Source organism: Dryobates pubescens, chromosome 1, assembly GCF_014839835.1.
Source record: "Dryobates pubescens isolate bDryPub1 chromosome 1, bDryPub1.pri, whole genome shotgun sequence".
NCBI classification, from domain to species: Eukaryota; Metazoa; Chordata; class Aves; order Piciformes; family Picidae; genus Dryobates; species Dryobates pubescens.
The window spans coordinates 55,689,740-55,702,086 of record NC_071612.1 but is presented as its reverse complement, the minus strand read 5'-3'; the positions used below and the strand labels follow the sequence as shown (position 1 = coordinate 55,702,086).

General features: G+C 38.1%; 1 protein-coding gene across 1 annotated transcript; it reads left to right on the top strand.

Annotated features, from left to right (window-relative positions):
• The first annotated feature begins 605 nt into the window (after positions 1-605).
• Positions 606-11,592, top strand: AGA (aspartylglucosaminidase). Its single transcript, XM_009896362.2, has 9 exons — positions 606-776; positions 2,084-2,237; positions 2,868-2,980; positions 4,209-4,321; positions 5,218-5,329; positions 6,727-6,802; positions 7,683-7,790; positions 10,206-10,339; positions 11,131-11,592. The coding sequence occupies exons 1-9, from the start codon at positions 629-631 to the stop codon at positions 11,229-11,231; spliced, it is 1,059 nt and encodes a 352-aa protein (XP_009894664.1). The 5' UTR covers positions 606-628; the 3' UTR covers positions 11,232-11,592.
• The last annotated feature ends 755 nt before the right edge of the window (positions 11,593-12,347 follow it).

Genomic DNA, 12,347 nt, shown 5'->3' with positions numbered 1-12,347 from the left:
ACTCAACCCTGAATGTTTCCAGAGATGGGGCACCTACCATATCTCTGGGCAACCTGGTTTTGTGTCTCACCACTGTCAGTGTAAAACATTTCTTCCTTATACGTAGCTCAAATCTATCCTTTTAGTTTGTAACTATTACCCCTTATACTATCACAACAAGCCTTGATAAAGTTATCAGTCTCTCTTTTCCTAATATGCCCTCTTTAAGTACTGAAAAACACAATATGGTCTCTCCAGAGCCTCCTCTGTGCTGGGGTGAACAACCCCAAGTCTCCCAAGCCTCCTTTATAGAAGGGTTCCATCCCTAGGGTCATTCTTGCAGCCCTCCTCTGAATCCACTCCGACAGGTGCTGTAAACACCAGAGCTGGACACAGTACTCCAGGGGAGGTCTCCTCAGAGAGTAGACCGCTTCCTTGCTACAAAATCGCTTCTCAAAGACCTCTGCAGGGAGGTCACTGCGGAGGCCGAAATACATCGCCCCCCTCGCCTGGGGCAGACACGGCCACACTCTGCCGTGGTTCCGAGCTTCCAGCTGCTGTATCGTCCGCTCGAGGCCGGGCCGTGTGCGCCTGCGCCGCTGCTGTGGTTTGGTTCGTGGTGGCGCTGTGGGGGCCGGGCAGGGTAGTGATGGCGGCGGCGAGAAGCGAACGGGGCTGGCGGTGGATGATGGTCGCGTCTGTCTTGCTCGTCGTGTTGCAGGTGTCAGGCGCCGCCTCGACTGCCGCCCTGCCCATAGTCATCAACACCTGGGCGTTTAGGAAGGCCGCAGAGACAGGTGCCCCGGCGGGCGGCCGGGCCGGGTGGTATAGGGCAGTGTCGCTCGGTGCTCCTGCTGCTGCACCCTCTTGCTGAGGGGCTTGCGGGGGGGCTCAGGGTGTTGGCTTTGAAGCAAAATAAGGCTATTCGCCGTGACCGCGGTTACGTGTGGCAAGGAGAAGTGGGCTTTGACTCTGCTTCTTTTAAACGGAGCCTCGCGGGCCAGAGCGAGCCCCACGACCGGCAGGGCGCCCGCGAAGTGCTGCTGCGCGCTTGGAAAAGGCCTGCCGGGGAGCGTGGCCCCGGGCCGCGCGTCGGACTGCCAGGGTGCCTTCGTGTGGGGAAGTCCCAGGGCCCTGGGTTTCTGTTTGCGTTGATGGGTCTTTTGTCACTGAGCCCTGATGTTTCCTGGAAGCCTGTAAAGCAAATTACACAACAACAAACACGGGGCCTTACTTTTCCTTGTTGCAGGTGGTTTCATGGCAGTTGTGCACACAATTTGTGAAAACGAGGTTTGAGATAGCTGAGACAGTGTAATAGCTCTACAATAAAGAGCTGATCTGTGTGCTTGTGCTGCCTTCCCTCGGCAGGCTCTGGCAGGTGATGAACGCCAGAGCCACTACAAGAAGGAGGAAGCAGTGAAATGTAATTCGTGTAAAGCCTTCAGGCCTCGTTTATTTAAGTCCTGTCATTTGGCATGTCTGTAATGTCTGACATAGCTGCACCATGAGCTACATCCTAAGGAATGGAAGACTAAGAGTCAGATAGGAAAAGGTGGAGGGTAATTTCTTGTATAAAGTTTTCACTTTGTTACATAGTTACTGAATGTAGTTTTCAGTCTTTTATATAATTATACATTTCTTTTTTCAGATGAACACGTATTCTCATGAAACATTGAGGGCTGCTTGTTATAACTTTGCGCCCTTTCTCTTCCTCGTGATAAAAGTTTTGCTTACCTCTCTCCCACAACCCGAAAGACTTAAATAAACAATAAAGTACAATAAAGACTTAAATAAACAATAAAGTAATGGTATGGGAGTTCTTTATTACACAGAAGTTGTGAAGATTGTTAGTAAATAATACTTTGCCAGTCAGAAAAGAGCTTAATTTCTCATTCAGAAACACTAACCAGATGTGCAAGAAAAACAGTATTTAAAAAAAGTAATGATTTACATTCTTCTGAATATATTTTGACTTTATTTCACTTTCAGTTTATTTTTCTTACCCATTTACATAGTGCATCTTCATCACATCCTTCTTTAAGATATTCTCTAAAGCAGTAATGGAGACTGTTTGGTGACATTTAATTATTTCTATTGATTGCAGCTTGGAGAGTATTACAATTGGGAGGTTCAGAGCTGGATGCAGTTGAGAGAGGCTGTGGTCAGTGTGAAATTGACCAGTGTGATGGGAGTGTGGGATATGGAGGAAGCCCAGATGAAAGTGGAGAAACAACACTGGATGCAATGATTATGGATGGGTAAGAAACTATGTAAAAAAAAAAAAAGAAAAAAAGAACAATACCTGTAATTTTTAGCACACTTTAGTGTAAGGGGTGTTGATTCACAGTTTGCTATGGGACAATTTATATGGTGCCTTGTGAAACTATGAAAAATGTTTATCTGATTGGTTGGAGAGTAACTGTTTGTTACTGAACCTTTGCACTCAATACAGTAATCCAGCTCTAGATACAGCTGTTGCAAAACACATGGTTTGTAGCATCATAAGCTTTTACTTTGGATTCATTCCATAAATACATCACTTCTAGAGCAATTGCCTTCTATACTTTATTTACTGTTTAAAGCTGCCCTGATTAAAAAGTAATTGTGTTTGGTTTCTTTTATGAGTTTAAGTAACAAAATTGTTACTTTACTGAAAACATTACTGTTGATGGAGTTACTGTTACTTGAGCTACATCACCTCCCTGTGAAAGAAAACTGTGTGGTTTTGCCTAACTACTGTGATGCTGTCCATCTATGGCATAGAACAATTAAAGCAATATGTTAAAGGAGCAAGCTTTCTAACTTAGATGAGAATAGCTTTATCTAGTTTAATAAATGTACAATTATTCTTGTGTTTTTAATAAGTTTTACATATTTCTTGTTTCTAGCAACACTATGGAGGTTGGGGCAGTTGCAGATCTGAGGCACATAAAAAATGCAATTGGTGTAGCACGAAAAGTCATTGAATACACTAAGCATACGTTATTAGTGGGAGAGTCAGGTAATTATGCTTTTAACTGTTTCCAAGTTGTATCCTCTTCTAGAACTCTTCCTGAAAAACTTACCCTCTTGGTAATACAGGTGGAGAGATTCCCCAATGAGAGAATCTCATCAAATGGTTTGGAACCATTTACTCTCTCTCTTATTACACATATATAAATTAGGGTATATGAGTTTATTGGCACAAGAAAAGAAAATAGAATTTTATAGTTTCCACTAATGTAACTGCAAATATTAATTCCAAGGCTTTGCTAGTATCACTGATATCAAAGAATATTTGTTGCAAGACACTGTAGAAGATATTAGATGTAAATATGTTGCTTAAAACCATTGAGTAACATTTTGTAATGAATGACAGCATTAATAGACACTACAGTTATGTTACTGTGTTTCAATGAGAACTTGAATATGAAAAATTACACTAGGGCACAACAGAAGAGCAGTAGTAAACTCAAGGAATAGCTGAGCTTTTAAAATATGAATAATACCAGTTTGAAGAGGTGTACAGTCCCGAGAGGCATACGAGTAGGGAGTGGGAGGTTGCATGTCTCATAGTTAAGGCTTTTAAAATACATGCACCTGCTCAGAAAAAAGTGTGGAGATAAGAGTGGAAATTGACATATGAGCATTAAGGGACAAATACTTTGAAAAAGAAACAATAAAAGATTCTTGAAGGAATTAAGGTGTACAGAATGATAAATAAGTTCAACAGCAGTTTTTTGATGGAATAAAATAGACAGTAGAGGAAGATGAGGATGGTGATAGAAGGTCTGAAAAGAGAGAAGAAGATTTGCAGATTTGTGTAGTTGGTCATGATTAGGGAACTAGAAGGTGAAAGAACAGTTGATCTTCAGGCTAGCTTACATTTCAAAGACTAGTTTTTCAAGGAAAATAGGCTATTATTTGTATCACTTTTTGAAGTATCTCTGTGGCATAAAGAACCCAGGCCACTCTTGTTCCAGATTATTTGTGTCCAGTTGATTAACAGAGTTAAATTAGTTTCCTTAGTAAACTTTACATGTGTTAGCATAGTTAGTGAATTGACAGTGAGAGTTTGTTACTGTATTTGTATATCACTAGAATGGCAAATCTGTCTCTCTGTAGAAATGTTTCTCCATAGAGAATGTAGAATCCCTTGATTTCTAGATAACATTACATGTATGTCTTACCAGAAAAAATACTAAAATGTGAATAAATTAATAGTTTTGGGGTTGTTTTTGCTTTTAAAGCCTCCCTGTTTGCTGTAAGAATGGGATTTCCATATGAAGATTTAACTACCCAAAAATCTCTTTCGATGTATTCAAAGTGGCTTAATGAAAGCTGTCAGCCAAACTACTGGAAGGTAAAGTGCAGTGATGATAATGAAGCAGGAGTTTAGGGCATCAGTAATGCAGCATTGCAGCTTCCTCTCAGCTTGTGTTGAAGTTGTACTTTGTGTGAAGGAAAAAATAAACGTTCTGCTTTTATAAAAGAACAGACTTGCAATTAACAAGCATTTGGCAGACTTGGGAGGAGTATGTATCTGTCTCCTATTTGTTAGATCCTAATGGAGTTAATGTTGCTGGATTTTGGTAGGAGGAATTATTATGTTTTTTAACTCTAAACAGGGTCAGAACTTCTCAGATTAAACAATGTATATATGCATTAAAAAATGCATACACTACATTTTTGAAAGAAAATCTCAGAGTAGCAATTAAGGTCCTTAAATAGAGTGACTTTATGAAGAGCTGTTAACAGATCACAGTAGCACAGCTGTGCCTGTTGTGGTCAGGTTGTTTTCTGGAGGGGTTGGTGTTGCAGATTTTTACATGTTTATACATGGTCTTCATTGTTACAGGACATGAAATGCTGCATTAATGAACTATTTTAATTAAATACATATTCTGGTTTTCAGTTGGAAAAATGTCTATGATGTAACATAATATCTTGACATTGGTAAAACAAGATTGAATATTTTCTTCATTTTGCTCAAGCATGAGAATTTTTATTATTTTTTTTAACTACTCAGCTGAACAATATAATTTTCTAGTAGGGAAAATTCTTTTACCATCTAATAGCAGAAGTCAGTCTTTATTCTTCAAGCAAAACAAATTAAGGGATTTCAGTACAGTTGTGTAATTTAAGTGTTGGGGCTCTGATATATGTGTAGTAAATTACAGATAAAGATTTTTAGAATTTCTAAGTTTATCAGTAATAAAGCATAATATATTATTCACTCACATGACAAAATAATTACAGAATGTGGTTCCAGACTCTTCAAAATCCTGTGGACCTTACAAACGACCTGAGGAAGTAACTTGCAAAGAACAGACCATCTTACAAAGAAGTATTCGTAATCATGATACCATTGGTAACAACTTTTGGTAACTTTTGATGTGTTCTCCTCTCATTCCCCCATTGAGTTTAAAGAAAAGTATTTCATTTATGGCGGTTTCAAGATTGTGTTACTTACGTGTTAGGATATAGTGCCTAAAAGTAGGATTTGGGTTTGGGATTTTTTTCCAGTGCACTGGCTGCATAGCCACTTGATTCACTTTTTTTACCCTCAGATACATGTTAATTGCCTTGCTGCTTTTCTCTCAGATACTATCTTGGTATAATTGCTTAGGCTGCTATGGGTGCTTAGAAAAGTGATCAAGGTTGAAAGTAATAATTTTTATCTTGATTATGGTTAACTTAGGTCAACTTTTCCCTGTAACTGTCAGACCAACTTAAAAAGCTTTGCAGGCGTGGAATAGCTGAGTAAACATTCTTGTTACCAAGCAAAAGCAATGTTTGTCAAACAGTCCTTCAACTTATAGATTAAAGCTTACTTTCATTATTCTGTCTTTTTCCTAAATAAATTTCCACAGGAACTACTATACTTAAAACAAGCTAGCAGTAGTAGTCCCCAACGATGTGTAAAAACTTGCTGATTGAGGACTATTAATTACCAAACCTATAAAGCCAATTAATGAGCAGATCAGACAAAGGTCTGAAGCAGTTACAGACTGCTTCATGTCTTTCAAAGCTTTTTACATTTTGAGTCTTGAAATTTAGACTTCTAGATTTAGTCTGCATTTTTCTTGATTTAGTAATTCAGAACATTTTCCCTGACACTGTTTGCAATACCAAGCATTAAATTATTTCAAATGTGAATCTTCCTTCTTTGCTTCCAGTTTCTTTCTGAGGGCAATTTCTGCTCTCTCTTAAAGAGGTGAACTCTTGCTTTATGGAGAAAAAACTGATCCCAAATCCTATTCCAAGCTTCTTTAATGAGGCAGTGGCTTCCTTATTCCTTAGCACAAAATTAGCAAGGGGTAGGCTCATCCATGCATTCAATTGCCTCTCATGTAATTTTTGTTATTTTAGTAGGCAATATTTTACCTTCTGCCAAATTTAAGCTCATCCTTGTTACTTTTAACTTCTTTCAGGCACCATTTATAAGTTCAAGATTTTGTTGTTCTGATGTTACTTGTTGTCCACAGATTAACATAGGTGTTAACAGTGGCTGCTAGGGTAGCAATAGCATACAGGTCTGAACAGTGTGGCACTCTGTTTTAGATTGCATTTTGACCTTTTGTCAAGAAGTTTTCAAACATGTTTTACGAGGAACTTGTCTTCTTTAAGAGCACAAATTCTCTGTGTTTTCAGGGTAGCAGTAATTTGGATAGTCTGGGTAGCCTGGTTCTGTTTGATAACCATAGTGCCCATTTAATATATTAGTTAGTGTTTCTCAATGTGTTTCATCCCTATTGAAAAATCTAGGTATGGTTGTAATTGGTGGGAATGGAACTGTTGTTTCTGGGACATCTACTAATGGTGCAATCCACAAAATTCCAGGGTGAGTATCTCTGGTTTTACAAAAAAAGTATTTTTTCCCCCATCTCATTTCCTATATTAAGTGTATCTAATGGCTACATGTTTTATATTGTGATGGTCACAAAATGACCTTGCTTATTTCTGGGCACTGCCATAAACCCTAATACTGAAGAGATGGATTTGTTTGCAAGAAGATTGTGTGTGTTTGAGGGAATGTTTGTTTTTCAGGTAGTTTAATTCACCATACAGAGACATAAATAACTGGTGCAGTTGTGAGGCAACTAGTAAAGCAAGGCGCAGGAGGCATGTTCTGGTGAGGTGCAGAGTCTCCAAAGCAATGTTCATTGGATCAGAGCCCCAGGCCTGTATTTTGTCTTTGAGATTATTTTTTTCTTAACCCAGTTTGAAATCTTGTCTGTCAACCATGTCAGACAACTTACAGATAGAGCAAAAAGTTATTGAACATACTAATGTCCCTAGCTGCTTATGGTTGCACCACTGACTAAACCTTACTGGCCTGGCTATAGACAGTGTAATACAGTCGCGCATTGGAGCTGGATTAAGCCTTAGGTCAGTCAAGTTGCGACAGATCACTTTTATCATGAATTTTAAGACAAGACTTCTAACTGCAGTAGAGTAACCTCTTACCTGTACTGTTCCCCTGTGGGTTTATCACTAACCCAAGTAAGTTAGTGATAAACACAGTTAGACTGACAAATGCAAAAGTGAGCTCAAGTCCTAAGAACTTGTCAATATCAGGCCAAGAGCTATTACATTAATGCAATCCCACTGAAATTAGTAAGTTGCAGTTTTCTGTAGTTTAGGGGGTTTATTGGTGGTTTTTTGTTTGTTTGTTTTTTAATTCTTTTTTCCCAACCCCATGTCTCTGTTGGTCTTTACAGCCGTGTAGGAGATTCTCCGATAGCTGGAGCAGGATCATACGCAGATAGTACAGCAGGAGGAGCTGCAGCCACTGGGGATGGTGACATCATGATGCGCTTCTTACCCAGGTCTGTCCCTGTAGCAGACTTAGCTAGCTTTTTTTAGCAAAATGTGAACTCAGCAAATAAAGGAACTGTTTAAAAAGACTGGCTGCTGAAGGGAGAGTAAGGGAAAGAATGGAAAGGGAAAGAACAGTAGCAGAATCCAGTCGCCCTTATGACCTGTCTCAGGTGATTTAAGGGATATTACCTGGCATCAATGTATTTAATATTGCCAAGCTGTGAGCAAACATGTAGCAGATAATGAGTATATTCTTAGCCTGTATACTTTAACAGAACTAATTAGCTTTGTTCTCCAAAGTGTTTTGCATGGGAAGTGTTATAAGAAGGATGAGAGGCAAGCCTTGAGTTGCTCAGGAGGTGGGGGAGCTGTCAGTGTAACAGTCCTGTGTAATTGCATCTGATTTGAAACTGGAAACGATGTTTTAGTGTTGTTGTTGTGGTTGCATAACCTGGGGAAAATACGGCTATTCTCATTACTGAGTCTTGATAGTCATTCTTGTGGGTTAGTCTCAGCAGGAACAAATTATGGGTCCATGCTGCACATAATAGGCAATGATGCTTGAAGGAATATGTAGCAGTGGCCTTCAAACTGCTCAGGTAGTTTTTCTGAAACACTGGCCTACTGGCTGGTGCGTATTTACAGATGTCCTCAATGAGTTTCAAGCTGTTCTGAGCCAGTCTTGAAATAAGAGGCAATTGACAACTTCATGAATTATCCTGAGCTATGAGATACCAACGGTAATAGTGAGTTGAGCTCCACTGCGAAGGTAATCAATAAAAGCTTACATTACTGCTTAACAGCCTGAAGGATTTGGCCGTAATGCTTAAAACATTTTGTGTTGGCACAAATGGATTTTAGTAAACAACTTGTACTAGATGATTAATCACAGTTTCCTTGTACATGCAGATCTTTCCATGTTATTTAGGTATTCCCACATGAAAACAAGTAATAGAATTGACCTAGTAGAAGTAAAGAAAGTACCAAATAAAGGATCAATTTGCTAATACTTTCTGTCCACCTTTGAGATACATCTTACTGAATTTTTGATAAGCAAAGAGACCCCAGTGAAATGCAGCTTTATATTCAGATAGTTTTCTTCAGATAACTTGAACCTATTTGGTTGTTAGAATAACTCAAACATAATAGGGAGTCTCAAAATGCAAGGAAATGTCTGTGGTACTTTGATAACATCTATAGTTAATGCTGTCTGTGGAAGAGTCAGTGTAACAAGTTGGCCTTGTTATATGTATCTTTAATCAAAACAAAATCTAGTATTGTTTGCTTATCATTTATGTTGCACATTATCTTTTAATCTTTGAGTTCTGAAAGCAAACAACAACAAAAGTGCTGTGTTCTTTTGCCTTGGAGTACATTTTGAAAATGCAACTGATTCATCTCAAGCAATGGCCATGAAGTCATTCATTTAATACTGTGGATACAAAGGAAGTTGACTTTCGTTAGTCTTTCATTTAGAGTAAGATTTTATTTTTTTTTTAATTGGCTGGCAGAAAATTTGAAAGTGGCTCGAAGTCTTGATCAAAACATTTTACCTTCTGTCATGGTTTAACCCTAGCTGGCAACTGAGACCTACCCAGCTGCTCTTTCTCACATATACACACTCTCCTTCCCCTAGTGAGGTGGAGGAGAGAATCAGAAGACTAAAGGTGAGAAAACTCCTGGATTGAGATAAAGACAATAAGTAAAGCAAAAGCCATGCATGCAAGCAAAACAAAACAAAGAGTTCATTCACTGCTTTCCATCATCAGGCAGTTGTTCAGGAAAAGCAGGGGTCCTTCACATTCCTTGGGAAGACAAACAGTATGCTGAGGACATGTCATGGTATGGAACCAGTTGTCTTGGTTGTAATCACTCCTAACTTCTTATGCACCCCCAGCCTACTCATGGGTAAGGTCCTATAAGGTGCAGAAAAGGCCTTGACTCTATAAGCACTTCTCAGAGGTAAAACATCCCTCAATTATCAGCAGTGTTTCCAGCACAAATCCAAAACACAACCCTATACCAGCTACTATGAAGAAAATTAATTCTTTCCCAGCCAAAACCAGCACACCTTCATATTAATGAAATAAAGTGTTTTGAAATAAATGAATAGGTTTTGAAAAGTCACTAACTCTTCTAACTGCTTCCTTTTTTAGCTGCCCTGTTGTTTAGTCTCTTCTACTGCAAATGATCATAGACTTATCTCAGGCTTGATCCTGCCTTAGAGTCATAGGTGTCATAGATGACATCTTGCATCTACTTTCCGTGTAGAACTTAACCTTAAGTAATAACTAGCAATATGAAGTGTGACTAATTTCTCATGTGTTTCCATTATTCAATGAAATCAATGTGTCTCAATAGTATTTTAGAATATATAACCTGAGTATGCCTAACTGTCTGGGTGTGGGGTTGGTTTCTTTTAGTTACCAAGCTGTGGAGTATATGAGGATGGGAATAGACCCAACAGTCGCCTGTCAGAAAGTTATTTCCAGAATCCAGAAGTATGCTCCAAAGTTCTTTGGTGCTGTTATATGTGCCAATACAACTGGAAGTTATGGTATGTATTTTGTCAAAGGAGTACAAAACTAAAGGTGGATTTTGAAGCAGAAGTCCTTAATTACTCTTTGAGCACTGCAGCAATAATGGCCATTCATAATATCAAATTCTTTTTATCAGGGCAACTGTTTCCTAGTGGGGACTTGAGATATTTCAGTTTTTCCTCTATATTTTGATGTCTTAGACTTTCCCAAAGTTTATGCAAGTCTTCATAAAAATAAAAAATATTTACAACCTTCATGTGTTTTCCTGGACTGTGTATGATTAATTTGAAGGCTTTAAAAAAAAAAAAAATGCTTATGCCTCCCCTAGATACGGCATAAGGCAGGGAGAATGTGACTCTTACACACAGCTTCAAAGCAGTCCAAGATCAGTCACTGCACCAAGCATCTCATTAGCAAACTCTTAGATCAGTAGGAAATACAATTTGCTAATCATCATGGCTTATTTAGTTAGCCTGCTTATTGCTGTTCTTTGATCTCTTATTTCCCATAATTCTGTGTTTATGAGATTAGTGTTGGAGGAACTCATTAAGGTAATCAGGATTGGAAGAGAGATATTTTCCTAACTTACATGACTGTTTCAAATTGGCATTAATTGCACAGTCAGTAGCACTGTATTTTTACTTAAAAATTAAATACTTTCAAGATGTCTTGGGCTGAATAGATTGTAAAAGAATAATTGTGTCATTGTAGTAGTATTAGTTACTGGGTCTTTAGTTGATAAAGGACAATGACAAAGACACTAATACTAGATGTAGCAAATTATATTCTTTTTTCTTTTGTTTCCTAGGGGCTGCATGCAATAAAATTCCAGGATTCACTGAGTTTCACTTCATGGTTTCTAGCCCTTTGCTAAGTCAGCCAACTGAGCAAGTAGTAGATTGCATTTAATTTATTTTGTCCTGTTAACATCTAAACTTAGAGGAGAAAAGTGCTGAGGTTTCCTACATGTTACTTTTTCTCAAATGATTGTTCATTTTCGCTGTTGCATAATCATGTGAGCAAGGTTAATGGTGCACCATTTTTAATATCTTCTACTGTAGTATGGCTTTGTGAAGTGAAAGTACACTTAATCTATAAGATCCTAATCTAATTATCTTGGTAACTGATTTTTAAATGATTGCAAACTGGTATTATAATCTAGATCTTAAACAGTGTAGTTTCAGGTTAGTGAATATAGTTGCAAAATTACAGTTATATTTTATTATACTTTAACAGCATAGACAATTCATGACTTCAAAAATTTACATCTAAGTGAAAAGGCTGATACTGATATGCTTCACCACTGAGGTCACAAGTCATGAATATAATAGGAATTTTCCTTGCATCCCAACTCAATTCTTAAACTTTTGCAAAGCTAACAATAAAACCATGGTTCTAAATATCACTAAAAATTAGCTGTTGTATATTTACTTCCATATAATGTCAAGTTTTATCTTCTTTTTGGGGAAAGCAGAGCTTTGGTCACTGGGAAAAAAAACTTCCAAAGGGAACTCATATGCACTCATGGTCATATGCATGCAAAGAGACCAAGTGACTAATCATTTTCTAATCAGCCTGTTTTCTTAATAACTAAGTAGCTGAAAGTGATGAATAGTAAACATTTCAAAGCATATTTGACAGAAATCTTGAATAAAGAACAGTGAGCATGAAGGACTTTCCTTCTGCACCTGAAACTTATTTTGAAAAACTTTGCCTAAGATTTAGTTCAGGTTTTATTCTCTTGAAAGAAAATTGCACATAAATGTTAATATTAAGGAAAAGGGGGTTGAAGAGTAAGAGAAATGATTTCAAAGCTTTAAATAAGAGATAAGAAGCATCTCCTCGTGGATGTTTGTTTCACAACAGCTAAGAATGCATTTGAATAGATAGGGGACCCAAATATGCCTGGTAGTACAGGCCTTCACAGAGTATCATGTTGATTAACTGGATGTGAAGACAGGTGGAAATCACCTCATCACCTTATTCTGTAGCAGAAGTTATGAATCTTAATCACAGTGATTTCCT

Bases quoted from the DNA above. Each gene is read 5' to 3' on its own strand.
- AGA (XM_009896362.2), top strand. From the start codon at position 629: ATGGCGGCGGCGAGAAGCGAACGGGGCTGGCGGTGGATGATGGTCGCG. The intron at 2,238-2,867 runs GTAAGAAACTAT...TCTTGTTTCTAG, and splicing joins GATGCAATGATTATGGATGG to CAACACTATGGAGGTTGGGG. The intron at 4,322-5,217 runs GTAAAGTGCAGT...AAATAATTACAG, and splicing joins GTCAGCCAAACTACTGGAAG to AATGTGGTTCCAGACTCTTC.